Source organism: Callorhinus ursinus, unplaced genomic scaffold (genome assembly GCF_003265705.2).
Source record: "Callorhinus ursinus isolate GAN/ISIS: 27379988/994484 unplaced genomic scaffold, GSC_fseal_2.0 scaffold1, whole genome shotgun sequence".
NCBI lineage: Eukaryota > Metazoa > Chordata > Mammalia > Carnivora > Otariidae > Callorhinus > Callorhinus ursinus.
In genome coordinates this window covers 71959601-71986265 of record NW_027397063.1, presented here as the reverse complement: position 1 = coordinate 71986265, position 26665 = coordinate 71959601, and the positions used below count along the sequence as shown (strand labels likewise).

The 26665-nt window shown below is 41.1% G+C and overlaps 1 protein-coding gene and 1 long non-coding RNA gene across 13 annotated transcripts in view; one reads left to right on the top strand and one right to left on the bottom strand.

Annotated features, from left to right (window-relative positions):
* MAP3K13 (mitogen-activated protein kinase kinase kinase 13) overlaps positions 1–26665 on the top strand; it is a 169572-nt gene that overhangs the window by 122108 nt on the left and 20799 nt on the right. For all 12 annotated transcript variants that reach the window (XM_073896045.1, XM_073896026.1, XM_073896035.1 and 9 more), the window contains 8 exons: positions 5182–5365; positions 9579–9770; positions 13294–13452; positions 15166–15324; positions 15763–15871; positions 22210–22319; positions 23101–23217; positions 23923–24060. In XM_073896045.1, the coding sequence (XP_073752146.1) occupies positions 5182–5365; positions 9579–9770; positions 13294–13452; positions 15166–15324; positions 15763–15871; positions 22210–22319; positions 23101–23217; positions 23923–24060 (1168 nt within the window). The remainder of the gene's footprint in view (positions 1–5181; positions 5366–9578; positions 9771–13293; positions 13453–15165; positions 15325–15762; positions 15872–22209; positions 22320–23100; positions 23218–23922; positions 24061–26665) is intronic.
* On the bottom strand, positions 4995–7375 carry LOC141373395 (uncharacterized). The gene is made up of 3 exons (XR_012379302.1): positions 7284–7375; positions 6640–6717; positions 4995–5251 (listed from the first exon to the last, which is right to left on the bottom strand). It is a non-coding gene; the product is annotated as an uncharacterized lncRNA (long non-coding RNA).

The following is a 26665-nucleotide window of genomic DNA, read 5'->3' as shown; positions in this document are numbered from 1 at the left end:
GTCGACCTCAGGCACTGTTGACCACTTTTCTCGTGCATTCTATTTTTCTGATTTCTGAAATATTTTCTCTTAAACCAATACCTCTCTTAAACCTCTCCCTCTATACCCTTTCCCAGTATGTGTATTGGATTTGCTGGTAAATCAATTGATCCCAGGTGTGCTTTCCCGGATTTGTCAATCATAGCATCCATTCCTGTACATGCAGAAATTCTTTGTGTCCCTGGGGTTGGTCTGTCTGTCTGTCTCACTGTCTTTCATACATCCTCCCGTTCCCATCCGTCCTGCACATTCCACCCTTCTTTCCCCCTCTGTGGTCTTGAGGTTTCAAGAAATTAAAAAGTTGTTCCTTGTCACACAAAGGTTGGGGGTTTCAATGTTAAAACAGTATTATTATTTTAAAAATTGGGAATTAAGATAAGCACAAAGAGGAAAATAAAAAATAACCTGTTATCCCACAACCCAGGGATAACCACCCTTAGTTTATTATTTTTTAAAAAGTTCCCTCTCCTCTGCTGAGACACAAAACCTACTAATATCTGCTTATGTGATAAAATTGCATTTGGCTTTTAGAGTCTTAACTTGCCCAGTCTAATAATTATTTTGGTGGTAATTTGGAGATCTCAGGATACAAATGCAGCATCGAGGTTCAGGCTCATAAAGAGGGGCAGCAGACACATCCTATGTGTCTGTCAAAAGGACTTTTCAAATTTGGGGGGTGGGGGATGTGCCTGGGTGGCTCAGTCTGTTATGTATCTGAATCTCCATCTCAGCTCAGGTCTTGGTCTCAGGGTTGTGAGTTCAAACCCCATAATGGGCGTGGAGCCTACTTAAAAAAATTTTTTTTAATTGTCCTGTAAACTTGTATTTAATCAATCTTCTGATTGATTATGTGACTGCCAGAAAGGCTTATTTCAAGAGTAAATAAGAAACGGGCGTGGTCAGCTTAAGCTTACAAGGCAGCTTATAGCTGCCTAGCTCTTCAGCAGATGACAGGACACCCTACTGTGGGCTGGTGTTGCTGGGGGCCGTGAAAGGGATTCACTGGCCAGAAAATAAGGTAGTTTTTTCCTTGTCAGCTCTGGGATCAGGGAGCTAATCTTTAATCCTGGATTACAGTCAGCCAAAGGATAGCACACAGAACAGATGTGTCTCTGCATTTGGTACTTATGAGGAAACTTCACTTGATTTTTCAAAAATTTTAATGACATCTTCATCTCCCATTTAGTATGTTGGTAGTGAAATCCAACTAAGGTAGTATGTGTAGTTGAAATTTTTTACTGCCAAATAGTTCCCAGTCCTAAAGCAAGTATTATATCATAGGCATGTCTGAATACAAACAAAGGAGAACTTATGCCTTAAAAGTGGGTGGGCATGGGGCTTTTTCTCAGTCTTAGAGATCATGGTAAATATTGGAATTAAGATAATAGTCATAGTGATGAATCAGAAGATAGAAGCTGGGGAAGAGTACCAATGGACAGGTATAAAAGCAGAAAGTCTGGGATTAACCCTGGAGTGAACACAGCCAGGTTCCATTGTTACACCATTATCTTGCTGTCAGTTATCAGGGCCCCCAGTTTTGCACATCCTCATTGCTAACATTCTTTTTTCTTTTTCTTTTTTAGATTTTTATTTATTTATTTATTTGAGAGAGAGAGAGAGAGAAACAGCATGAGAGGGGAGATGGTCAGAGGGAGAAGCGGGCTCCCCGCTGACCAGGGAGTCCAATGTGGGGCTCCATCCCAGGACCCCAGGATCATGACCTGAGCCGAAGGCAGACGCTTAATGACTGAGCCACCCAGGCACCCCATAAAATACAAGGTCTTTTGAAAAAACATTCTCTTAATATGTGTCAAAGAAATAGAAAACTCCTTCAAATTTATGAGGACTATGAGACCCCCGACAGATGAATGCACAAAGTATAAATGCGGCAATTCATGCAGAGCAGATGTGAGCATTAAACAAATGTGGAGAAAATATTCTACTTCACTGGCAATTAAAGTAGTGCAAACTTGGGGTGCCTGGGTGGCACAGTCGGTTGAGTGTCCGACTCTTGGTTTCAGCTCAGGTGGTGATCTCTGTGTTGGGAGATTGAGCCCTGCTTTGGGCTCCCTGCTTGGTGAGGAGGCTGCTTGAGATTCTCTCCCTCTCCCTCTGCCCCATGCTCGCTCGCTCTCTCTCAAATAAATAAATCTTTTAAATAAATAAATAAAGTAGTGCAAGCTTATAAAACATTACTTTACACCTAAATAACTTAGAACCCAAAAAACGATCAACAATATTCATTGCTGGCAAAGTAAAAGGGACACACTCATGCATTACTACTGTCAGCAAAAACTAGCGAAGCCCTTTTGTATGGCAAGTTAGAATGTATAGCAAAAGCCAGGAAACTGTACTCTAACCTAAGAACTGAGTCTGAGGCAATAATATAAAGAAAGAAAAAAGTATCAAATTTAAGCCAGCAAACAAAAAGATGGAAAGACTTAAGTACAGAAAAGGTGAAAGGGTTCAGTAAACTACTATTAAGGCTTATAATGAAAACTGTGTATACATGGGGAATACACAATACATGAGAAAAGTAGAAAAGATTATGTGTCACCTACAACTTCTACATAACTGCACACATATGAGCAAAGACTGGAAGAGAAGATAACTGAATATGGAATGGGACTGCAGATAAAATACTTTATTTTCTAATATTTGCTGGTGTTTCTAGCATTTAACAATAAATAAAGATTGAGTAAATAGGGAAAAACACCCAAAGAGGTCTAATTTTAGTATTTTAGTAGTTATGAAAAATTAGGATAACTTGGGCTTTTATAAAGTTTTTCAGAAAAATAGTGCCCAGGATGTTCTTGCCCCAGAATCCAGTAACAGTCCTTTTATTTGGTCCCGGAATGGCCAAAGTAATACTGTGTCTAGTTCTTCACCAGACCTCTCCCAAGTAAAACCCTCTGACAGTAGGCCATCGATACCTGGGTCCTGTGTGTGCTACACAGATAAGCCTGTGGGGATGAAAGTGGGACTGCGTGAGACACTTTACACTTGTCAGTCATTCGAAGCCAGAAAGATCCTCAAAGCAGTCAAGCCCGTAACTCACTCTTTCCTCCCGCATCTCCCTTGGTATCATTTGTTTATTCGGTGAGTTCGTGTTTGTGAGCTATTTGTATTTTAGGGAAATTTGTTTTTATGTAGCGTCTATCTAATTTCAATAGAGCGGATATCTTTAATCTGCTCAGAGCAGAAGAATGGGTTAAATATCTATGCTGTCAAACACCCTCACTATAATTTGTTCTGCTCTATGTCATCCTCTCTGGAAGGTCATGTTTTAACCACTGTAATGAGAAGCCACATTTTATTAAGAATCTACAGGATTTATTTTCTCTCAAGTTTGAGAAAATGAGAGAAGAGGGAAATGTAGTTCCCTCCTAGGTACTGATGACCTCTTTCTGCTGCTTCATCACTGTAGTAGATGTGAGTTGATTTGCTTTCAAGACCAGAATATCTGCAAAGCTGACTCAACACTATCTTGTTCAGTATTCTGCAAACAGTGACCTTTTAGTGATTGGTGATCTAATGAAAATCCCCCATAACCTTTAAAATTGTCATTATCCTCTCCTCACTCCATGGGACTCCTCGTTCTTTGATGTTTATTTCTTACCAGTGTAGTGACAATGCACTGATAACAAGGGGGACAAGGAGAAGAATCAATGGATCATATTCTCCTTTTTAAGTTCCATGAGATTAAACATGTATTGATTGAATTTTTGAAGTGCTTCATTTAAAATAGCATTTTAGGGCACCTGAGTGGCTCAGTTGGTTAAGCAACTGCCTTCGGCTCAGGTCATGATCCTGGAGTCCCGGGATCGGTTCCCACGTCAGGCTCCCTGCTCAGCAGGGAGTCTGCTTCTCCCTCTGACCCTCCCCCCTCTCGTGCTCTCTCTCTCTCATTCTCTCTCTCAAATAAATAAATAAAATCTTAAAAAAAATAAAATAGCATTTTATTCATTATAAAAGTAATACAGGCTCATGGTAAAAAAAAATACAGCAAAGGATAAAGAGCATAATATGAATCATCAATAATGTCACCACTTAGAAGTGACTCCTATTACTTTTTTGGTGCAAAGAAAATCAAATTCTAAGAAAGAGAGAAACTTGAAAATACTGCATCTATATGAGTAAATCTATTATGGCTAATGACCCTCTCAATTACTTCGCAAGAGGCAATGTGGTAATAGTGGAGAAAGCACTGTCTCTGGAATCAGCCAGTTGTTGAGTTCTGCCACTTACCAGCTGTATGACCTTGGGTAAGTTACTTAATCTCCCTGTCTCAGTTTTCTGATCTATAAATAACCATAATAAGGCCAGACTCCCAAGATTGTTGAAAGGATCAACACATGAGATATATAAAGCTTTATGCTAGTGTCTGGCATGTAGTAAGTACTCAATAAAAGGTAAATATTAATATAAGTTTTGTGCATAATTAGGTCCTTGGGAGAGTATTCTTGAAAATTCATTCAGGAAAGATTAACTGAGCATCTACACTAGAAATTCAAAGAGGAATAAAACAACACTGACTTACAATGGGTAATGGAATAGGGATCGTGGTATAGAGACAAATAAGTGGATTGAAGAACATGCAAGCTTGAGGTGAGGAAGTGGGGCCGTGGGAATGTCAAGATATGTTTTGTTTGGAGGAGAATATATTGGAGATCTCTGATCTGCTTGATTTCATTGGTTAAAAATTGATACAAACTGGGGCACCTGGGTGGCTCAGTCAGCTAAGCGTCTGCCTTCAGCTCAGGTCATGATCCCAGAGTCTTAGGATCCAGCCCCACATCCACGTCGGATTCCCCACTCAGCAGGGAGTCTGCTTCTCCCTCTGACCCTCCCCCCTTCTCATGCTCTCTCTCTCTCTCTCTCTCTCTTTCTCTCTCACTTACTCTCTCTCTCTCAAATAAATAAAATCTTTAAAGAAAATGATACAAACTAATACATGAGAATATCTGATCTATGGTACCAAGACCCGTAGGAAGGTTATAACTTTTGGTGAGTTACAGGTGGGAGTCCAAAGGTAGAGATCATTTTGGGTGATGTTGAAGGTACCTTCGGAGTGGCCTTGTAGAACGGTCCCTCAGCAAATCCCGAGATATCTCTAAGTTTGTTTCTCGCTTGTGTGCCTAGATACTTGGGAGGTGCCATTTGAGGAGATCTCAGAGCTGCAGTGGCTGGGTAGTGGAGCCCAAGGAGCTGTCTTCTTGGGCAAGTTCCGAGCGGAGGAGGTGGCCATCAAGAAAGTGAGAGAACAGAATGAGACGGATATCAAGCATTTGAGGAAGTTGAAGCACCCTAACATCATCGCTTTCAAGTAGGTCAAGGCTTTTTTTTTTTTTTTAAGAAATAGATTTTCTTTCTCCCAATATCTACATATGAGTTCCTGCTTTGAAAGACATATGGAAAATACTCTATAGACTTAGTACTGGGCTAGGTGTTTTGGGAGGGCGCCAAAGAACAATTAAATGAAGGTCGTGTCTTTAAGAATCGTATAATCTGGTAGTTCTTTTCGCCAGAGCACACCCTTCTTGGAAAGGATGTACATGGGACAGAGAGGGAGCGATGGATTCTTACCAAGCAATCATATCTGATGAATCAACCTCATTCATCAGTGGGATGATGGAGGTCACTCTGAGATAACCTGCCCATCTGAAAATTCAGTTAAGAAAACAAAGCTGATATCTAAAGTGATCATAGAACAATTAGTCCCTGTGTTAACAGAGAGGAATTTTTTTTTATTAGTTTCTATTAGCCTCCCTTCTTAAATATGAACTTGTAATAAGAGGCACCTTCAGAGTGTTTCTCCCTGCCTCAGGTTTTGCTAGATCCCTTTTCAAGTAATGCCAAACACTCAGCTTTCTAAGTCTAATGACACTGGAATACTGATGAGAGAAAGTTATATGCTATGTTCATTCCACAATGTAGTTGTTTTCAAGAGTGTATGAACGTATCGTTCTAGTTCAGACTGTTATTTTCGTAATACTGGCAGGGATCACTAGCAAAAGGGGAGGCACAAAGGTACATTTGTGGCAGTCCCCAAACCTGACAGTGCTGAGCTCTAACTATGTGTAATCTCTTCTGCCTGGACCTTCCCCTTGAGGTCCCTCTCTTGCCAGGCTTTAAATTCTGCCCTAGCCTGAAACGAATGATGAGTGGCTTTACAGGAGGGAAGGTGAAGAACAGGAAAGCTAGTCTTCAGGTGGAATGACAGTTTAGAAACTAGAGCTTCTTGATACATTTGACATGTATGTATTTCAGTCCTGGAAAATAGTATGACTGATGAGGCTACCACTAAAAGAGGAATAATTTACAAATTCCCCTTCCCAGAACTAAGAGGAACTTCTCCCAGCCCCCAAGACGGATCCTCTCTCGATAAAACTCTCATTATAAAGGTAAACATGTCATGGGATCATTTTTCATTGGAATCACATCCCTAAAGTAAGGAATAGAAATCTTGGGGACAGGTTTTGTAGAATGGGTTTAAATGAGTATTGATGTTGAGTTTTGATTCCCTTTATGGAAAGGGAAAGAGATGTGGAAAGGAGAGAAGCATTCAGCTGGGATACTAAATGAAGTGCTTGGACATACCTCCTTGTGGAAGGGACATGCACACAGTGGGCATGGGAGAGAGCTTCGGTTGCCCTCGTGATTCCATCCTTTGTTGTGCTGTTAGGGCCAGGAGGATGTGAGACGAAAATGAAATGCTATAGAGACTAATTATACTCTTTCCAAAGACGATACATTTCAAAAGACAGCAGAAGGATTATTTTTAAGCAGACAGACTATCAGAGACTCACTTCTTTCCTTCATTTTACTTCATTGAGAAAATCATCCCTTCTAGCATCCTACATCCTAAATGGAAGGAAGGGCCTTTCATTTAACTTCTGTTTAACGAAACTCTCAAGCTTCAATCACAAGGACGCTGAGTTTGAGACACAGAATATTCTACAGATTAGCATGGCTTCTTGGCCTCCTGATGTGGGCTGGGCTGTATGTTCCAGGTACGAAGGCTTACCACCAGGATGTCCTGGCAGAAATGTGTCCCAAGAGTATGGGTGTGAGAAGCTTTATTTTTCCTTCCTTCCTTTTCCTTTTTCCTTTTTCCTTGCAACCTGTTCCATACCTCACTCTTCTGACCCTCCTACCTACATGTGCAGTTTTCCACATTTTGGATGAGTACTGCCATGCCAGTGCCCCACTTTTTAGGCTGAAGATGCTTGAATAGTCTTTACCTCTACATGGAAACCAATAGCGCGACTGTGTCCCTGGTTCATTACACCATGCTCTTGAGGCTTTGTGCAGTGTTGTGTGCAGCCATCTGTGCCATGAGTTGCTTGGCCAATGAATCATTCAGGACCGTCTGGAAGATACGAAGGCATGATTAGATTTGAGTGTGTCTCTCTGGATACTGATTGCTGTGCTTACAGCTTCCTTTGAAGTAAGAACCGTGTAGAGAAGGGGAAGTGAAAGAAAAGAATTCTGTATTTTTTTCGTCCAATTTTTTGAAAGCGATCTTTTAGGAAGACCTAATCTGACTGTTCCTAATGGAATTGGGTGCCAAGGGGAAGAAAAGGTGGCAATTAGAAGTGATTAGAGAGCTGCTATTTGTAGCTACTAAGAAGCCTCATCATAGTACACGGTTGATGGAATGATTGCTTCTCATCAGTCAAGAAAGATGAAAAGTACATAACATATCACTGTTACCCCTTTCTCTCTGTTTGCGACAAGTTAAAACAGGGTTGAATAGAATGCTGAGTAGCTTCAAACAAATATTTATTTTGATATTCATAAGCACATTACATTATTCCTGCCTATTCTGTGTTTTCCTGTAATGAAAATTAAATTGTCTGATTATAGTTGTGGTCTGTCTCTGCTCCACCAAGTGCTCCTAAAAGTCAAGTAACAGAAACTTGAAAAAAATTTTTCATTAGAAATGAAGATGAGAATTCTGGGTAGCTTAGAAAATGATCGGAGAGTAGTAGAAATAGCTCTGTGGCATTTGACAGGCATATCATGGCAGGGAGAATGAAGACTAATTTTACTTCTTCATAACCTGCTGTCCTTGTAGGACTTTCCCATGGTCTCAAGCTATGGCCTCTTCATTCTCTCATCACTTACAGCCGCCCACGAGAGAAGACATGAGTTGGTAGCTGGCTGAGGACTTTAGCTGGGCATCTTGTAGATAGAATACTCTCAACTCCTCTAGAAAGTTTTGAAAGAAGGCGTACATACTATTAAGAGATGGGATACCGAGAATTGTATATGATAATTGTTCTCTTTTCTCATCTTCAGAACAAAAGTGTGAAGTAGAGTTAATTATCACTTTTCTAAGGTAAGGTTGATATAGGAATCCCCAATATGCTTGTGTACACAGAAGTTACAAAGCACAAAGGGAGGGCAGTATGGCATAGTCCGTGGAAAAAGCATAGGCTTTGAAGTTAGACTGGATTTGAATCTAAGCTCTGTCACAGGTGTATTGTCTAGGGCAGGTCACTGTCCCTCTCTGAACCTTACCCGTAGAAATGGAAGAGGGCATATGTGTTGCACGATGGTTTGGGGGCAGATTAAATCAGACAATTACATAAACATGGAACATTCCTGACAAACAGAAGTTCTTCCATGCTAGTTCTCCTCTTCCTACCCCGTGCACCTGCACATGTTTGTGCAAAGGGTCAGCAGCAAAGAAAGTTAAGATGAAGTGAAGAAATATTTGTCAAGGACTTGCTGTGAACTTCTAGGCCTTATGGTAGAAAGAAAAGAAATGGAAGACCTTTCCCTTCCAGGAGCCAGTGATCTGTATGGGGAGAGGAAATTTGCATATAAAAAACCGAATGGCTCCCGCGTAGCATAAGAATTTAGAGAAAGATCTTCTTGGACTGGAATCATCAGGAAAGGCTTTGTGGAAGATGTAGGAATTGATGGAAATATAGGCCACATAGAAATAGGTTACATTGTATGATATTTTTATTCTAAACAGAAATGTTTTTTCAAAGACTATATGGTATAGAAAATTGACTCTTTTTTTGGTCCTCAGACTAGTTATCTTAAATTTGACTAATTTAAAATTCAACAATTAATAGTAAAAATAGCAATATTTTATTTGAATTCTCTCTTTCTGTACGCTATATATAAAACCTTCTATTTAATTTTAAAAGGAAGATACTTCAATTACTCTTAACAATCTAACACAACACAGTACCTCGCCTACACAAGTCTCAGGAAATGTGCTCTTTGTCCCAGAATGGAATGGCCCCACAGAAAAGCATGGATCCAGCACAACATAGAGATAATCTGGAATGAACAAAAGGAACTAAAATTGTCCATATGCATAATAGAGAAGCTTGTAGACTAGAGGGGGTTTAATGGTTATTGAAGAATTGGGAAAGATTATGCCTTTTAAAAATAATATGGACAAAGAACTGGTCTTAATCATTAAATTTATTAAATATTCTTAAAATATAAATATGTATACAGGTACGTTTGTATGTATGTGTGAATTTATAAACATATTTGTGTTTTCTTGAAAGGGGCGTTTGTACTCAGGCCCCCTGTTACTGCATCATCATGGAATACTGTGCCCACGGACAACTCTATGAGGTGTTGCGAGCCGGCAGGAAGATCACACCTCGATTGCTAGTGGACTGGTCCACGGGAATTGCAAGTGGAATGAATTATTTGCACCTCCACAAAATTATTCATCGTGATCTCAAATCACCTAAGTGAGTTTGGGAGCTAATTTTTCAGCCATTTTGTTTTATTGCTTTGAAATAAGGGAATTTTTATCAAGCATGGTTGTTTTCAGACATCATACTTTCGGTTGAGTTTAAATCGGCACAGTGGGTAATTCTTTTTGCATGTTTTTTGGATTATTGTTGACCAACTTACTTACCTATGTGGCAGATAGCTCCAAGCATCTGACACTAGTTTTCCCTTTGTGTTGCTTTTTAACTGTGCAGCTGTGAAACAAGATTCATTATTAACGGAGGTATTCACTCTCCATCATCCCAGATACTTAATGCCAAACTTTCCCACCTGAAGGCTTGATTTGTTGTGTTAAAAACTGAGTTTCAGAAATGTATGCAATAGGATAAAAATGGATGAATAAGAGACTGAGGCAAAGAGAAAATAACATTAGAACTAAAGCTTGCTCACAAAATGTACGCCACAAGATTCTGTACCATTGGTAGAGGTGGCCTGTAGATTTGACTCTGACCTTCCTAGAGTCTAAGCAAAGAAGGAAGTAAATAGTCACAAGGTTCACAGTGTCCATACGATAATATAAACTGGCTATTTAAGAGAAGCAGAGTTGTTTCTAGTGATCTGTTTTCAAAATGATTCTTTGGCTCTCAATAACCACTTTAAGAGGAGTGTTTATTCATTTCCCCAGACCACATCAAGGGAAGAAAGGAATTGATAAAATGGTGTATTTCATTATAGCTCCTGTTTTTAAACATTTTTTTTTTATTATTTCTCATCACATTTTGGTTTAGAGAAGCAGAGAGGAATTAACCTTTCTTCAAAAACATGTCTGCGTAGTGCTTTCATGGTTTATGGTATTTTTTTAAATATCCATTATCACATCTGCTTTGATGTTGGCAAAAATTGTGTGGGGATAGTTGCAACAAGTATCATTCTTCTTATTTTATGTAAGAAACATGGGGGACACCTGGGTGGCTCAGTCGGTTAAGTGTCCGACTCTTGATTTTTGGCTCAGGTTGTGATCTTAGGGTTGTGAGAGGGGCGTGGAGCCTGCTTGTGATTCTCTCTCTTCCTCTGCCCCACTCCCTCCTTCTCCCCTTCTAAAAAAGAAAGAAAAGAAAAAGAAAAATGAGGGCTCAGAGCCCAAAGTCATGGAGCTAGGACTTGAGCCCAGAACTTTTAGACCTAAAGCCCCAGCCTGCATCCTACTCGTCATGTGAAGGTGAGGGATTCACAATGATTTCTGCCTCCTGTCCATGGAAGATACAAATCAGTCCTTGATTATAAACTTCAAAGCAGCTCTTGCTTATCACCCTTTCTCTGCAGTGCTTATCCTAGTCGTTAGCTCCCTGAACAGCCCCCTCCGTGCTTTACTTGCAAATAAGCTTTATTATAGTCTTTATTCCATCTGCTCACATTCTTACACAACCTGTTGCTTTTGTCATCCACTACACACACACAAAGGACACGAAATACTTGCCAAAGACCTCTTTGAATGGTCTCCTTCTTAACCATTGTTCCCCTTGAGAATTAACTGTAGGGGAAGAAGTCAGGAAGTTTTAGAATGTATGAAATCACATGCTACTTTCTTTAACTCCTGTCATTTACAGATTAGGGTAATAAGTTACCCAATAAGACTTTCCCTCTGTTATCAGTACTTCCTTGAACTTCCAGCAGCCTTGGCCTCTTTGGGTTTCAAACTAACTTTGAGAAGACAAAGATCAGTCTGGCTTGCTTTAAAGAGAGATTTCATTACCCGCATTAAATCTTAGGCTGTGTGACCCCAGCTTTGTCTCAGGGAAGACTTTACACAAGTTCTAACCTCATGTGCCCTGTAGTCTCTCCCCATGTCCATTCCTTCTTGCCATAGCAGGAGGTCCCGTAGTGACCCGGGCACCTGGGTGGCTCAGTCGTTAAGTGTCTGCCTTCGGCTCAGGTCATGGTCTCAGGGTCCTGGGATCGAGCCCTCCATCAGGCTCCCTGCTCAGCGGGAAGCCTGCTTCTCCCTCTCCCACACCCCCTGCTTGTGTTCCCTCTCTTGCTGTGTGTCTCTCTCTGTCAAATAAATAAAATCTTAAAAAATAAATAAAATAAAATAAAATAAAATGTCTAACCCAACACTCGTCACAACCTTTAAAAAAAAAAAAAAAAAAAAGTCTCATAGTGAGCAGCACAAAAGAGGCCGAAGAGGAAGCTTCTAGTGTTTTTCTTTCTAGGGGCTTATCACCTTTTCTGACTTTCAGGCTAAATGATACCATCAGCTCTGAAACTATGTCAGATATCCTGTGATATTTAAATCCATGTGCATTTTCACCATGACTAAAACCATTAAATCCAAATTTCCAAAGTATGTAAATTTTACATATCAGGTGCAAAACTAGGGGTCGGTTGTGGATGAAGGTATTCTAAAGCAGTTGTAAGCAGAGCCGTTTGGTAACTAGAGAGCCGTGTGATACTGGCATGGAAAGGGACAAATGTGAAGTGAAGGGAGGAGAGAGACTGAGAAGTTTTCTGTTTTCTAGCCACCTCAATTCTGATACCATGAATATCAAGGCTTTTTCTTATTAAGAATAAGTCTCTAGATCATTAAGCCTCTGAAACCCTGACTCATTAACATTCTAAAGTTCTAAACAAGTTATTTCAAGTGAATTCAGTCTAGTTTGTAAGTATACTAATATCTTGAATTAGACTGGTACCAGATGTATTCATCTTTAATGCTAGAAAAGCAATTTCCCCCAGGTCACATTTCAGATAAATACCATAAAAAGGCAAACTTGACTTGTGTGGAATCTACTTAAGCCTAAATTTATTCCAACTTTTCCTTATCAACATTGCTGGAATCCCAGCATACTTATTAGCCTTTTAATGTAAAAATCCCTATGTGTGATTTTAGTTGGCCATCATTTAAACAGTGTTTTAAAAGAAGTGTTTTTCTTAGTGGTTTGTCTGAGACTGGCAAGGTGGAAACCAATATTTATTGAGCATGGGTGTTTTACATCTCTTATCTTCTTTTAATTCAAGTGAAAATTCCATGAGGCCATTATTATACCCGTAATTCCTTAGCAAAAACTCTTGGAGGATTTCAGAAAGGTAACATAGTGCATTACCTCACACACCAAGAAAGTCTAGGACAACACTCTCTAATGAGCCCCAGATGAATAAAATGAGTTTGCTTGATATAGATGAGAAAATATTTATACCCCGTGTTCAGAGTTTTCTGCATGCTTGAATTGTGGGTAAGATTACTGGGACCTGAGGTGTCTCCATCTTACGATGAGAAAGCTGGCTTAGAAGAATCAGGTAGCTTGGCAGAGGTCACAAAGTTAGCAAGCGATGGAGGCTGGATGAGACCAGGGGGAGCTGTGCTGTGTGGCCTCCCGTGTGTGAGTGATGCTCTGTCTAGCGTGTAGCTAATGCCCCCGTGATACTGGAACTAGCAGGCTGAAATCTACAAGGTAGGAGGCAGCACACGAAGTTGCCAATTACTGTCATGATTTGTATTAGTACTAATGATCTGGGTGTTCTCTTTATTTCTTTTTAAAGTGTTTTGGTGACTCACACAGATGCGGTAAAGATTTCAGATTTTGGCACATCTAAGGAACTCAGTGACAAAAGTACCAAGATGTCCTTCGCCGGCACGGTTGCATGGATGGCACCAGAGGTGATACGCAACGAACCTGTCTCTGAAAAAGTCGATATATGGTGAGCGGTGCCATCTGTCCCGACGAGAAAGCCTTTCCCACTTCACCCTATGAGTCCTTTCCTCCTCCAACACTTCTACTTTCCCAAAATATTCTTTAGTGTTACTCACTGCTGGCTGATTTCAGGCTCCTATTGTCTGAGGTACTACCCAGTGTCATGATGAATCTGGAGAGAAGGACTGGAAGGGGAATTAGGGTGAATGTCTATTTAGTAAATCATCAGTTTGGGAGACCTTCACAGAATACGCTGAACTTTCTGGAAAATGGAAAGTTTACTTCAAATAAGCATTTGGCATAAAAGTCTTTGGGAAATATATTACATAATTCTTACCTTCTTAAATAAAATACACTAAACAAAGTTTACCTAGTCTTGGTGCCTCAGACCATCACCGAGTGTATCAGTGATGTACTTTGCTGTGATACGGTTATGTGCTTTAGAGCTATTTGAAGTGTATAATAGGGCTGTTTGCCCTTTTCGTAAACATCCCGTATGAGCTATGCTTTTTTATTTTTTGGCCTTTTAAAAATCTTTATCAGCTTTTCCTCTGAGATTACGAATCTTTACTATGAATAGTATATTTCCCTGTAGTCACTTTTCTCCCATCCTTAAAACCGGCTACTAATAACTTTTAGGCTTAAAACCAAAATAATAGCATATGTTAAAATTACATGTAACACCAGAGTAAGTAAGATAAAGTAGAAATGTGGGATCATTTGTAATTGGGGTAATTATCACCAACATGTCCTCCTTTGGGATTATACCAATTATGTTCCCAACAGAAATGGGTAAGTGTTTTCTCAGTCTCACCAACAAAATGTGCTAACTTTCTGGATTGTTGCCAACCATCTAGGTAACACACGGTGTCTTGGGTGCAGCTTCAATGTGCGTTCCCCATCTTATAACTTATAAGTTAGGTTGTACGTTTTTTCATGTATTTACAAACCATTGGTAATTTCTTATTTGTGAGCTATTCTGATCCTTTGCCAAGCTCTCTGATCTTGGTTCTCATCAATTTATAAGAGTATTTTATATATTAAGGAGATTAGCCTTTTGTGTGCATGAATTATGGCTACTTTTCACATTTTGTTATTTTGTTTATGGTGGAGTTCTTTCTCCATGCTAGATTTTTTTTTAAATGCAATTTAACTGATCAGTGTCTCCGTTTGTGGCTCCTGGATCTCATAATTAGGAAGCTTTCACCACTCTAAGATTAGTAAAAAGAAAAAAAATTTCCCGTGTGTTCTTTCAGGGGTTTATGGTTTCATTTTTTCTTTTCACATTTGAATTTTTGATTCATTTGGAATGTATCTTGATGTAAGATGAGCTATAGATTTAATTTTACCCTCAGTTGTCCCAACAGCATTTACTGACTAGTCAGTGTTCTGCACTGGTTTGGGATATCCCTTCTATCATATACTCAAGTCCTATATATTTGGCCTATTTATGGATTTCTGTTCCCTTCCATTAGTCTGGCTGTCTATTCACACACCAGAGTTAATTACTGAAGCCTTATGATATGTCTTAATATCAAGCAGTGTTGGTTACCCCTCACTGAGTTTCTTTTCCAGACTTTTCCTGGCTGTTTCTGTTCTTCTTATGGCGGTATTAGAATTTTGAAACTGGGTATATATTTGATTAAACATGAGTAAAGAACTAAAATACCAACCAGTCTTTCTGCACTGTCTTTGGTACCTGTTCCTGGTACTGCTGTAGGTCTTTTGGAGTGGTGCTTTGGGAGCTGCTGACAGGAGAGATTCCTTACAAAGATGTAGACTCTTCGGCCATTATTTGGGGTGTTGGAAGCAATAGCCTACACCTTCCAGTTCCTTCCACTTGCCCTGATGGATTCAAAATCCTTATGAAACAGACGTGGTAAGAAATCTCTTTCTCCTAAGATTCTCTTTTACCTTCTTCCTCAAAACCACGTTTAAAATTTCTCTGAAACCGCAGGGAAGTCTCCGATATGGATTTGGAGCGAATCACCTGGTTAAAGCCTGGCAGACTTGGAGTTATTGATAAATAAAGAACTTGGTATATCCTGAAACAGTAGGCCTTATTAAATGATAGCTATTATGACTTTACTAGCCCTAAGGTACTGTTATTATCAAACAGGCCACTGATCCTGGAGATTTCCATTTTATCATTACAGGTATCTCCTGATTACATTTTCCTTTTGCTCCTCAGTATGTGCACATGGCCTGAGGTATAGCTATGCGTGGAGCCAAAAATGTTTTCGATAAAGTAGAATAAAATCTTTATCCTCCCGGACACAGCCTCTGCAATGCACAAGCTGTCTTTTTTAACCTGTAGGCAGAGTAAACCTCGCAACCGGCCTTCTTTCCGGCAGACGCTCATGCATTTAGACATCGCCTCTGCAGACGTTCTTGCTACCCCACAAGAAACCTACTTCAAGTCTCAGGTAAGTCTGGAAGCTCTCCTCCAGTGTACTGAACACGCAGCCGGGGAACTCTTGATGAAAAAGAAGAACACTTAGAACCATTCTGATTCTTGTGGCAATTCTAGAGCTCTAGCCGTTGTGAAGCAATAGCTGTGATACCTCACACATGGGAAATTTTGGAGTTTTTTAAACACTTAAGATATATCATTATCTCATTTGAAAGGAACATGTATCAGAATGTCATCCTCAGGGTGGTGAAATTGTTGAAGAGAAAAGAGAAATATATTTGAATTGGAATTACTGCTGACCAGGGCGCCTGGCTGGCTCAGTTGGAAGAGCATGAGACTCTTTATCTCGGGGTTGTGAGTTCAAGACCCATGTTGGGTATAGAGATTACTTAAATTAAAAAAAAAAAAAAAGACTTAAAAAAAAGTTACTGCCAACCTTCATGAAAGGGTTGCTTCCCTTGTTCCCTTGAAGGAGAAAAATCTTAAGTACGGTGGAGGGAAGTTAAGGACCAGAGAGAGCCCAGGATAGAATTAGGCCCAGAGAGAACCTTTCCCCTAACTCTGTGTGTCACCTATTAGCACCAGGTAAAATGTAATTTAATGTACCTGTTAGCCTTTACTGTCTTACAGATCATTCCAGACTTATGGCTTTAAAAATTCAGATAAACTCCTTGAGAACTATTAACACTATTGCCTATTTATTCAAATATGTGTAAGTGTGGGGCACGGAAAAGCAATCTGTCCAATCTCTATGTGTTCGTGTTCAGAAGAAGACTTAGGCCCTTTTGTGAAATGAAAGAGGATAGTAAGTACTTTCTAGGGAATCTTTCAAACTTTAGGATACGGGTGCAATTACAGCTTTGCTTCCTTTCCCATAAAAGTATTCATACCACAGTTTGGAAAAGCAGTTTTTGGTGAGAGTACTAAGTCACAAGCCATTGAGACAGTATAACTGTGTACTTGGAAAACTTCAAATTGGAAACATTGTTTACTTGAGTGCTCCCAGAATGTCACTCCTGAAGCCAGTGCCACATCTTCTGAATGCCCACCGTGTGCAAAGCACTGTATAGTGCAGCTAAGCGCCCACATCCAGTACCCTCATTTGTACAACTCACGTTTACCAATTCATGCAGCAGTAAGGTTGAATTCAGAAAAGTTTCTTTTGGAGCAAGAATATGAAGTGGGGAGGAAGAGGAAGGGGAAGACAGTACACTGGACATCTTTTAATATTAATTCTTCCACATGTTTCTCCCAACATAAAATTTTACCTCTCCTTAAATAGCCCCAGATCTGCTATGCATGCCAGTTCCTAGGATTATTTCAGGTACTTACAAGCTGGTTTGTCTCTGGGTCTGAAATTCAGACCCTCTCTGGCTACTGATAAAGTTTTTATGAACTAGCTACTGAAGTACTAAGAAAAGCAACAGACATGAGTCTACCCCTTGTACTATGATCTTGGATAAATCACTAATATCTCTAAACCTCAGCATACTCATCAAAAAAAACCATGAAGATGATCGTGTCTTCTCTTCCTTATGGGGTTTTAGCTAGGACCAAATGAGAAGATAAAAATGCAACTGTACTGGAAACTAAAGAACTGCTCGATTGTAAGACGTTATTCACTGCCCACGAAGCTACGGAAATGAAGCCTCCTTTGGGTTGTTACATTCTGGTGAACTCCTGAGATGGACAGAGTGGCAGCTGGGGGACTCCTCTCCAAGGTGCTTTGACTCGATGCCACTCAGATGGGGACGGAGCTGACTATTTAACACCTGGTTTTGCTAGTCTGCAGTCTCATACCTGAGGCTTCCTCACCCCCTGCCTGCTGACAGAGCCCAGTCCACATCAGTTATCTGTCCGTGGTTGGAATCCACGGGTCTCCACTTTCCACCAAAACTGTCCGTCAGGAGTACTGCCAGGAGCCCAGCTGACTCCTTCCTGAGAGTAGCTGCTTCCACTGTTTCTCAGCAGCTTCTATAGCACAGATGAACCCAGCAACCGATTCTACTACAATATTCCGTTCTGCCAAAGCTGCTTCTCATTCCTACACAGTAACCTATTTCTCCAAGCAGGCAACTAGTGCTCCTGGTATTTAATTGCATTTGCTATCAGTCTTTTTCTTTTTCTTTCTTTCTTTCTTTTTTTTTTTTTTTGTGAGCTCTATGCCCAATGTGGAGCTTGAACTCACAACCCTGAGATCGAGAGTCGCATGCTGTGCTGACTGAGCCCGCCAGGCACCCCAGCACTGGATATCAGTTGTTAGAAAACATTTTAGCGGGGTCCCACGTCCCCACTGCTAGGTGGGCCTTGTGCCCTGCTTCTAAGCTCTTCCCCCACACTCTGCTTTGCACCAGTCTGGTTCCCTTTCGAGTACCACTGCGACCACCCAGAAATTCAGGGGCTGGGAATTGCAGATGCACGAAGTTCATTATAGGGACAGACTGTACTCCTTAAGAGTAATCTCATCATGGGGCCCCTGGCTGGCTCAGTTGGAAGGGCATACAACTCTTGATCTCGGGGTCATGAGTTTGAGCCCCATGTGGGGTAGAGAGATTACGTAAATAAATTTTTAAAACTGAAGAAAAAAAAGAACAATTTCATCACGAGCAAGTAGGTCCTTAGGTAGAGGCTGGGAAGGGAGTGAAGAGGATTCCTGTGCCAGTCAAGGGTTGGACTTGATGACCTCTTGAGTCTTTTCTGACTCAGAATCTCTGATTTGCTGCTACTTAGCCCCCCAACATTCTGCTTCTCTATTCCTCCAGCTAGGCTGGAACTGGCTCCACTTCTTTTTTTCCTTTTTAAAAAATTGCAGTAAAATATGAATAAAACAAAATTTGCCATTTTAACCATTTTGAAGTGTACAGTTCAGTGGCATTAATTAAATTGACAACATTGTGAAACTGTCACCACTATTTCCAAAAGTTTTCATCACACCCCATTAAGCAGTCATTTCCCATTCCCTCCTCCCCTTGGCCCCTGGTAATCTCTGTTCTACTTTCTGTCTCTCTGAATTTACCTGTTCAATCTACTGAGTGAATAACTGGAAGGCTGGAGAAGACGAAAACCTTTTAAATGGGATGGACTTTCCTAGGCCTTATCTAGGACATAAAAAGGGTCCCACTAATGGTAAAAACCCAAGTTTCACTGGATTTTTCCCTTATCTGCTTCCCCGGGACTTGAATACCTTGTGAAGCACCCCCTACTCCCTCCCTTCACCCCTTCACATGCATTTGGAAGGAATTCCCAGTGAAGAGTAGGGATCTCAGTAACCTCATAGTAACATCTGCTCTGCTTTCCACTGACTGGCCTGACACAGCAGTCTCCTGCTAGTGTCTGTGAGGTATTACCTTGTGGGTTAGCTCTGTTTTCTGCTACAAGACCGTAGGCCCAGCTGGCATCCACTGGATGCCGCCATATCCTAAGGCACTGCCCTCACCCATCAGGAGCTGCCATTTCCTCCTGTAACTAAAGCTCTGGACTCCTCAAGATTCCAAAGCTGCACATTGTTCTATTTACACAATGAACTCTTCCTTTCTCTGTTGAGTTAAACTTGGTTAAAGGTAACAGAGCAGTGGTGGTTAGGGCCCAGTGTTTTATAGATATTTTAATGAAACACTGGGAAATGCTCCCCCACTCCTATAATGGTGGTTTTGTTATAGGTCAGGTTCATGCAGGATTTCTCCTTTCTCTCGTGCCGCATTTTCTCTCAGAGGCACCTCAGTCTCTGTGCAAACTGGTTTCCGGCCTATCCACCTTCCATTTCTTCAGATATGTCCAGACATGTCTGAAGATTAAGTGCAAATTGGAGCTCCTATTATGTAAAGATTCTAAGCATGATGGAACTCCAAAATTAACATCTTCCAGTAACACCATAGCTTTGGGGGAAATACATTATGAATCAGGACCTGGGGTTTTCCCACACATCCTGCTCCCTCTTCATGGTGGTGGGGGGGGACTTCTTTTTGAAAATCTACTTTTTTAATAGTTTTCAATATTCAATCTTAAAAAGTTTCTCTTTATTTCCATTCCCATAAGCTAGATATTAGGAGATCTATTTCCTCAAGATTTTCAAGAATTAAAAAAAAAAAAAATCTGTTCTGTGACAGCTGATTCCTGACCACCAGAGGGAGATATTCCTTTTCCTGGTTCTTTCTTTAGGTACTGTACTGGTGTCTACAGATACGTTTTTGCATAAAAGAGGACACTTTAAGGCCCAAACCTGGCCTTCTCCCTTACCTTTTTTTGGTCTAACAACTCTTGATTGTCAATCTTAGGCTTCTTAAAGCTCAGGTATTCTTCCTTCAGACTTTGATCTGATGATTGCAAGAACAGCATTACTGGAGGCTCAACCAAACTTGTATTCATTGCTTAATACTGTCAAAGACTGTTACCAAACAATGGGCAGCGCATTCTGGATCTGAGTTTCTGATGACCTTCACTCTCTGATGACCCTTACTTTCTGATGACCTTTACTTTCTGATGACGTTGTTTGGCAGGTTTGGTCCCAAAAGTCAACTGACTGACAGAAATCTTTCTCCAATGGTCAGTCTCTCTCTCTCTCTCTCTCTCTCTATATATATATATATATATATATATGTATATATATATATGAAGATCTAGCATATTATAAGCAGATAAGCAGGATGATCACTTTCTAAATAATTACAATATGATTTCCTTTATAAAAGTAAATGAGAGGGGCGCCTGGGTGGCTCAGTCGGTTAGGCGTCTGCCTTCGGCTCAGGTCTTGATCCCAGGGTCCTGGGATCCAGCCCCACGTCAGGCTCCCTGCCCAGCAGGGAGTCTGCTTCTCCCTCTCCCTTCTACTCCCCCTGCTTATGCTCTCTCTCTCTCTCTGTCAAAAATTAATAAAATCCTAAAAAAAAAACCTAAATGATAAACAGCAAATTTGGGGAGAAACCTTCTGTAATTTCACAATTACTTAAGCATGACTTCTTCCATGATCTAGAGAAATCATTTTTAAACATGAATCTCAAGGTAATAGAATAGCTCCAGAGGAAGAATATATAGAGGCATTTAGTTATACATCTAGCCTTTACTGGAAATTATCTTAATCTCATTAGCTTCCTGTGACTGTAATTTATATGTAATTTGAGGAAACATCTCCTTTAGCTGTTTTCTAGAAACTGTCTGTAGACTATATTCCAGCAGAGGTTTTTCTAACCCCTAAAATTTAGATAAAATTGGCTTGGAATTCCATGCCCTGTGGAAATCCCAGTGTCCTAACATAGTCTGTGAATTCCTGGGAGATTTATAATTTCATGGTCACTCTCACTCTGCCTTCCTAAAATTTTGGGGCCCCATCCCCACCATCTTGTGGTTGTTCCTTTATCTTTATCCTGTCATTGACCCAAACGTGAAGTTCAGCACCTCTTCTTGATGTCTAAAAAAACAGAACACTCATCCAAAGTCAAGGTGAATGTCAGAGACTTTACTAAAGTTTTTGGAAATTGGAAGAGGCTTACATTTTGAATAACTGAAATCACATATTAGGTATTCATCCCCATTCTAAAAATTTTGTCAAACTACTACATTGTTTAGCCATACTTTTTCTCCTCTTTCTCTTTTCCTGTTCTTTCCCTCACTCCCCAATTCCTGTAGAATTCCCTATGTTTTTATTCCCAAGTCCTGCTGTTCATGCCCTGTTCTTCTACTCCAAATATTTTTTCAAGATATTTTCTTTTTTTCTTTTTAAGATTTTATTTATTCATGAGACACAGAGGGAGAGGGGCGGGCAGAGGTAGAGGGAAAGGCAGACTCCCTGCAGAGCAGGGAGCCTGACGTGGGGCTTGATCCCAGGACCCCGGGATCACGACCTGAGCCGAAGGCAGACGCTTAACCAACTGAGCCACCAGGTGCCCCAAGATATTTTCATAAACAAAACCTAAGAGAACTTCTGGTGCCAACTGTAAACACGATCATATTCTTACTGGCACGTCCTTATACCAGATGGTTGGAAGAGCTCTCTTTTTGGCCGGGCCATCTCAGCCACCATCTTCACTTAAAACTGAGCTCTCTTGTTCCAGAGGTGATGGCCAGTATGCCGGCTGTGATATTTCTGGTGGCCAGTATGGCAAGGAAACTGGAAAAGAGATGGCATCCCACGTTGGACTAAATACAGAAAATGAGGTCATGGTGTGGGGGGTGGGGGGCGGTGCAGATACAGGAGCATGAGCTATTTTGCTATCAGCTAATATTTATTGAACATTTATTCCGTAAGGCTCTTCAGTAAAAACATGCAGGGGAATACCATCCTGCCCCTGACCCTATGGTTATATCAGGGGCTGAAACTCCTTGAGTACTAACAAATTCTATTTTGTCCTCACCCAGGCTGAATGGAGAGAAGAGGTGAAAAAACACTTTGAGAAGATCAAAAGTGAGGGAACTTGTATACACCGATTAGATGAAGAACTGATTCGGAGGCGCAGAGAAGAGCTCAGGTGGGCTGCTCTTTCCTTCTCCACCTCGTCTCATCCCCAGACCTGCAGATACTGGCGGGAACTCACTTTGCGAATCACCATTTCACCTTCTACACACCTTTCACCTCTGCTACTTCCTGTTCATTCTCTTTACAAGTTGCCCCCAAAGTGAACCCTCCAGTGGGTCCCACTGTCCCACCTGCTCCCTGTAACCTTGTTATCCTCCTTTAATATATCTCTGCAGCCAGCGCTCCTGGAGCCATGCTCTTTCTTCATTCGGTGCCCGTCCAAGGTGACGTGGAAGGCAGCACTTTATAAGATGTAGTTCCTGGTCTCAAGATGCTTATGACTGATTGAGGGGTACAAAATGTAGCCATAGATAACCACGATATTAGGCAGGATCTGTGCCGTAGATAAGAACAGGGTCAGGGGGTCAGCCTTAATTGCATATTTCCTTGAACATGAGTATATTATACTGTATTCTTATTAAGGTATTGTCAGTGCTACACAGACAAAGGCTACACATTATACACAAATCACAATCTGATTTTTATCTGTGCCTCTTTCTGGCTATTCTGTATGGCTGGCTGTGGCCCCTAAGGATAAACCAAGGGAAAGCTTGGTTTCCCATCTCCCACTCCATCTTGTCCGAGTTGTTACATCAGACAAGGGATCCTTAAATTTAGACAGCCCTCAGACAAATGCTTTTGACATAAACCATCCTGGTTCTTACTTCATTAGACCTGTTCTTTGTTCTCCCCCAGGGTAGTCAGCTTCGCTGATCCTCTCTTTTCTTTGATAGGCATGCTCTGGATATTCGTGAACACTATGAGAGAAAACTTGAGCGGGCTAATAATTTATACATGGAACTCAGTGCTATTATGCTGCAGCTAGAAATGCGGGAGAAGGAGCTCATTAAGTATGTATCCAGACTTCTGTCTGTCCTTCCTGCGTCGGGTCTATCAGTCAGCCCAAATACTGTTCCACCATGTTGCTACTACTCCAACCTAAAATGGCAGATACTTTATTCATTCACCCAGCATTCCTTAAGGGATGTGCTGTGCCCAGGTCCCTTCCTCGGTGAAGTTTCAGTTGGGTGGAGTTGCTGTAGAGTTTGTTATAGAGGAATGTGCACTTGATCAACACTTGCAACTTCACCCCTGCCAAAGGGCTCCAAGAAGGGATCCTCATCTCAAGAAAAGCTTGGCATGGATGAGGGGGAGCCTTTTGCCCCCTGGGGAAATAAGGTGGCTGAGGAAAGTGGTTTAAGGGATTCTTGACAATGACAGGAGACCCCGGTCGGTGGTCCCGACCAAAACAATAACTGAAAATAAGTAGGTCCTCTACCATTGCACTGTGTTTCTCATGGGGTATGTTGGGGGAGGGAAGGTCAGCCCCTGAGTGCACCAGAGAGTGGAAGAGCACAGTGAAGTCAGATTAGTTGAATTGAGTTGAAAAAAAAATTTTTTTTTTCCTTTTAACCTGAATTGTAGTGTTGTTATTCAAATAGTGTATATCTGTTAAGGGTGACCAGAATCTGTGAGTGGAATTAGCCTGTGAAAACATCCTGCCCATCTTTTCTGTCTGCAGTGACTGAGCTGTGGCTCTTCCTTTCATTCTGCAGGCGTGAGCAAGCAGTGGAAAAGAAGTATCCTGGAACATACAAACGACACCCCGTCCGTCCAATAATCCACCCCAATGCCATGGAGAAACTCATGAAGAGGAAAGGCACACCTCATAAATCAGGGATGCAGACCAAACGGTGAGACACCTGTGCCAACCTGACATTCAGAGAAATGGGAAAATATCCCCCCAAAAATACATTATCCCATGATGGTGTGTCCACTCTGTAGCTCATCACAGGCACCCTCGCCTCTAGATAAAAAAGTGAGAGGATGTGTCATGAACTCTAGGAATCTAGTTTTTACTCTCTGAGATGTAGATATTTATTGTCTTAGCATGGCATAGGGAAAAGAGAAATAAACTGAGGACCAGGCAGATGTGGATTCAAATTATTATCATAAGCTGTATGATGTGGGCCATGTCACTTGACCTCTTTCAGCCCCCTGGGTAAAATGGTATAATGATGACACATGAGATTTCTTTTTCTCCTTTTGACTCCTAGTGCACAGAATTGGGTTAATCATAATTCTTGTTTTATGCAACATTGATCCATGTGTGTCTCACTTTTACTTATTCATTTAGTTCTTTTTAATAATGTAATAAGTGCCTGTAAATCCACCACCAAAAAACAAAAGCAGGGGCTTTGATAATTACCTATACCTAACCATGTAGGGTCCCTCATTGTATTCCTGCATGGGATTTCTCTGAAGTTTAAATAAGAGAAATGTGAAATCACCTTACAAATCACAGGTGCTAAAAAATGAGTTTTTGAATAGTAAAAAAAAAAAAAAAGAAAGAAAGAAAGATTGCCCTTTCCTTTACAATGCATTTTCCTTATACTAGTTTAATATTAGAATGCTCTTCCAGTCAGTTTTTATTATCAGGCTCTACTAGATGCCCATTCCTCCCAAATAGTGGAGAGTGGACTCTATTCTAGCCAAGTTAATGTAAAGGAAAGAAATGTCCCTACAACCTGGGGTGTAGACCCAATGGTCTACCGCAAAATGCAGTAAGAATAAAGGTAATGACAAAATGCAAACAAAGAATGTATTTTAAGGCTTCCAGAATGGCGGCCATACTACCATAGCATGACTAATATAAATCTAAACTACTAAAGAGTAATTACATGGATTAATTCCAGTTTTGCTTTTACTTTGCACCCCTGATCACCTTCTAGTCAAGTTCTGAGAAATTGCAGATGGCACCTGGCAAAACCCTCTGAGGATCCCAACACCTCTTTCTTTTAATGTCTTAATTGGAGACTGAGTTCACCTGCTGGCTCCTCCCTGCATTCTGCTACAGTTAAAACTAAGAGCTTTGGAGGAGAAAATAGTACTGTTTCATTTTTCAAAATGTGAGCTCATGTTTACTTTTAATGTTCGCTCTGAGGAATATGTTTGGAAGAGTTTGCCATCACCAGCAGATGCTTAGTGGACAAGCTGACTGAGCTCATGCAGGAGGACAACCTGGAATGGGTCTTTGAGCTGCAAAGAGTTCTGCTCTCAGTTGATTGGCCCCTGGAGGATGTCAGTTACAGATTATTTGGACAGTCCAGTGATTAAGTCAGAAGTCCAGTGACCTGGGAGGAGATCAGAGAGGGAAAACCATCCACCATCCTTTGGCCTAAGTGTCAATGTGGGTTTAGCTGGGGACTAAAAAGAAGAGAATCAGACTCAATTATGGATCCACAAAGCCTGTTACAAGTGAGTGTAATCCAATACAATAGTCTAAATACTCATAATAAGGAGAGGCTTGGAATGGGGCAAGAACTATTCCTTAATGTCAGAAGACTTGGGTGCAAGTTAGGAGTCCTGCCGTTTACTTCCTTTGTGACGGACACAAGCCAATTAACCTGTCAGATCCCTCAGTGCCTTTATCTGTAAAGTGAATATTGGAAAAATGAATAGTAGGAAATAAGTGTTTTATATACTGTAAAGTGCTTTGTCAACTGTGAAGTGCTGTATCATTGTTATTCCGTGATTTTTGCACTGCCAGGTTCAATAAAAGCAGCCTTCACCTGATTTAGGACACTTTCACCCCAACCCTCTTCTAGATCCCACCATAGCTAGTTGCTGTGTAAGTAGACGCCCCTAACTGGCCTCGGAGGGCTCTCTTGCCTCAATAAAAGCCCCAGGACCTCCTCAGTCCACAGACTTTCTGTGGCACAAGGTGGCCAGCTGACCACAGAACCATGAACCTGAGACAGGAAGATGCTCACAGCAGACAATACTCTGCCCACCTTGTCATATACCAGTATTACCTGGGACTTCTGTGCTAAGACAAGCCTTTAACTGTTCTCCCAAAAAAAGAAGAAAAACACATCTCCTACAGCCCGATGCTGACTCATTTCCTATTCACATGTGGTCCTCAGTGCAGCATCACGTGAGAGTGTGTTAGAAATGTGGACTCTTGGGCCCCATCTTAGACCTGACTGACTCAACCATTTTAATAAGCCCCGAGTGATTTGTCGGCACCTTTAAGCTTGTCCTCTGAATCTCCAATAAGCCAGTCTGGGGATTAGGAGAGACTTCTTGTCTGGATTCTGCTGGTAATGCACTATGAGACCATGAGCCACCTTGGGCTTCGGTTTCCTCATCACGTAAGGTAGAGGTAGGACTGTATCTGTGGTTTTCAAGCAAGGTCTGGGACACCCTAGGGCTTGCAGAGAGATGTCAGGGATTATTGCAGAAGTCGAGAGGACAAGGAGGGGGAGCCCAGCAAGGAGGGGCTTCTGCTCTCCCCCC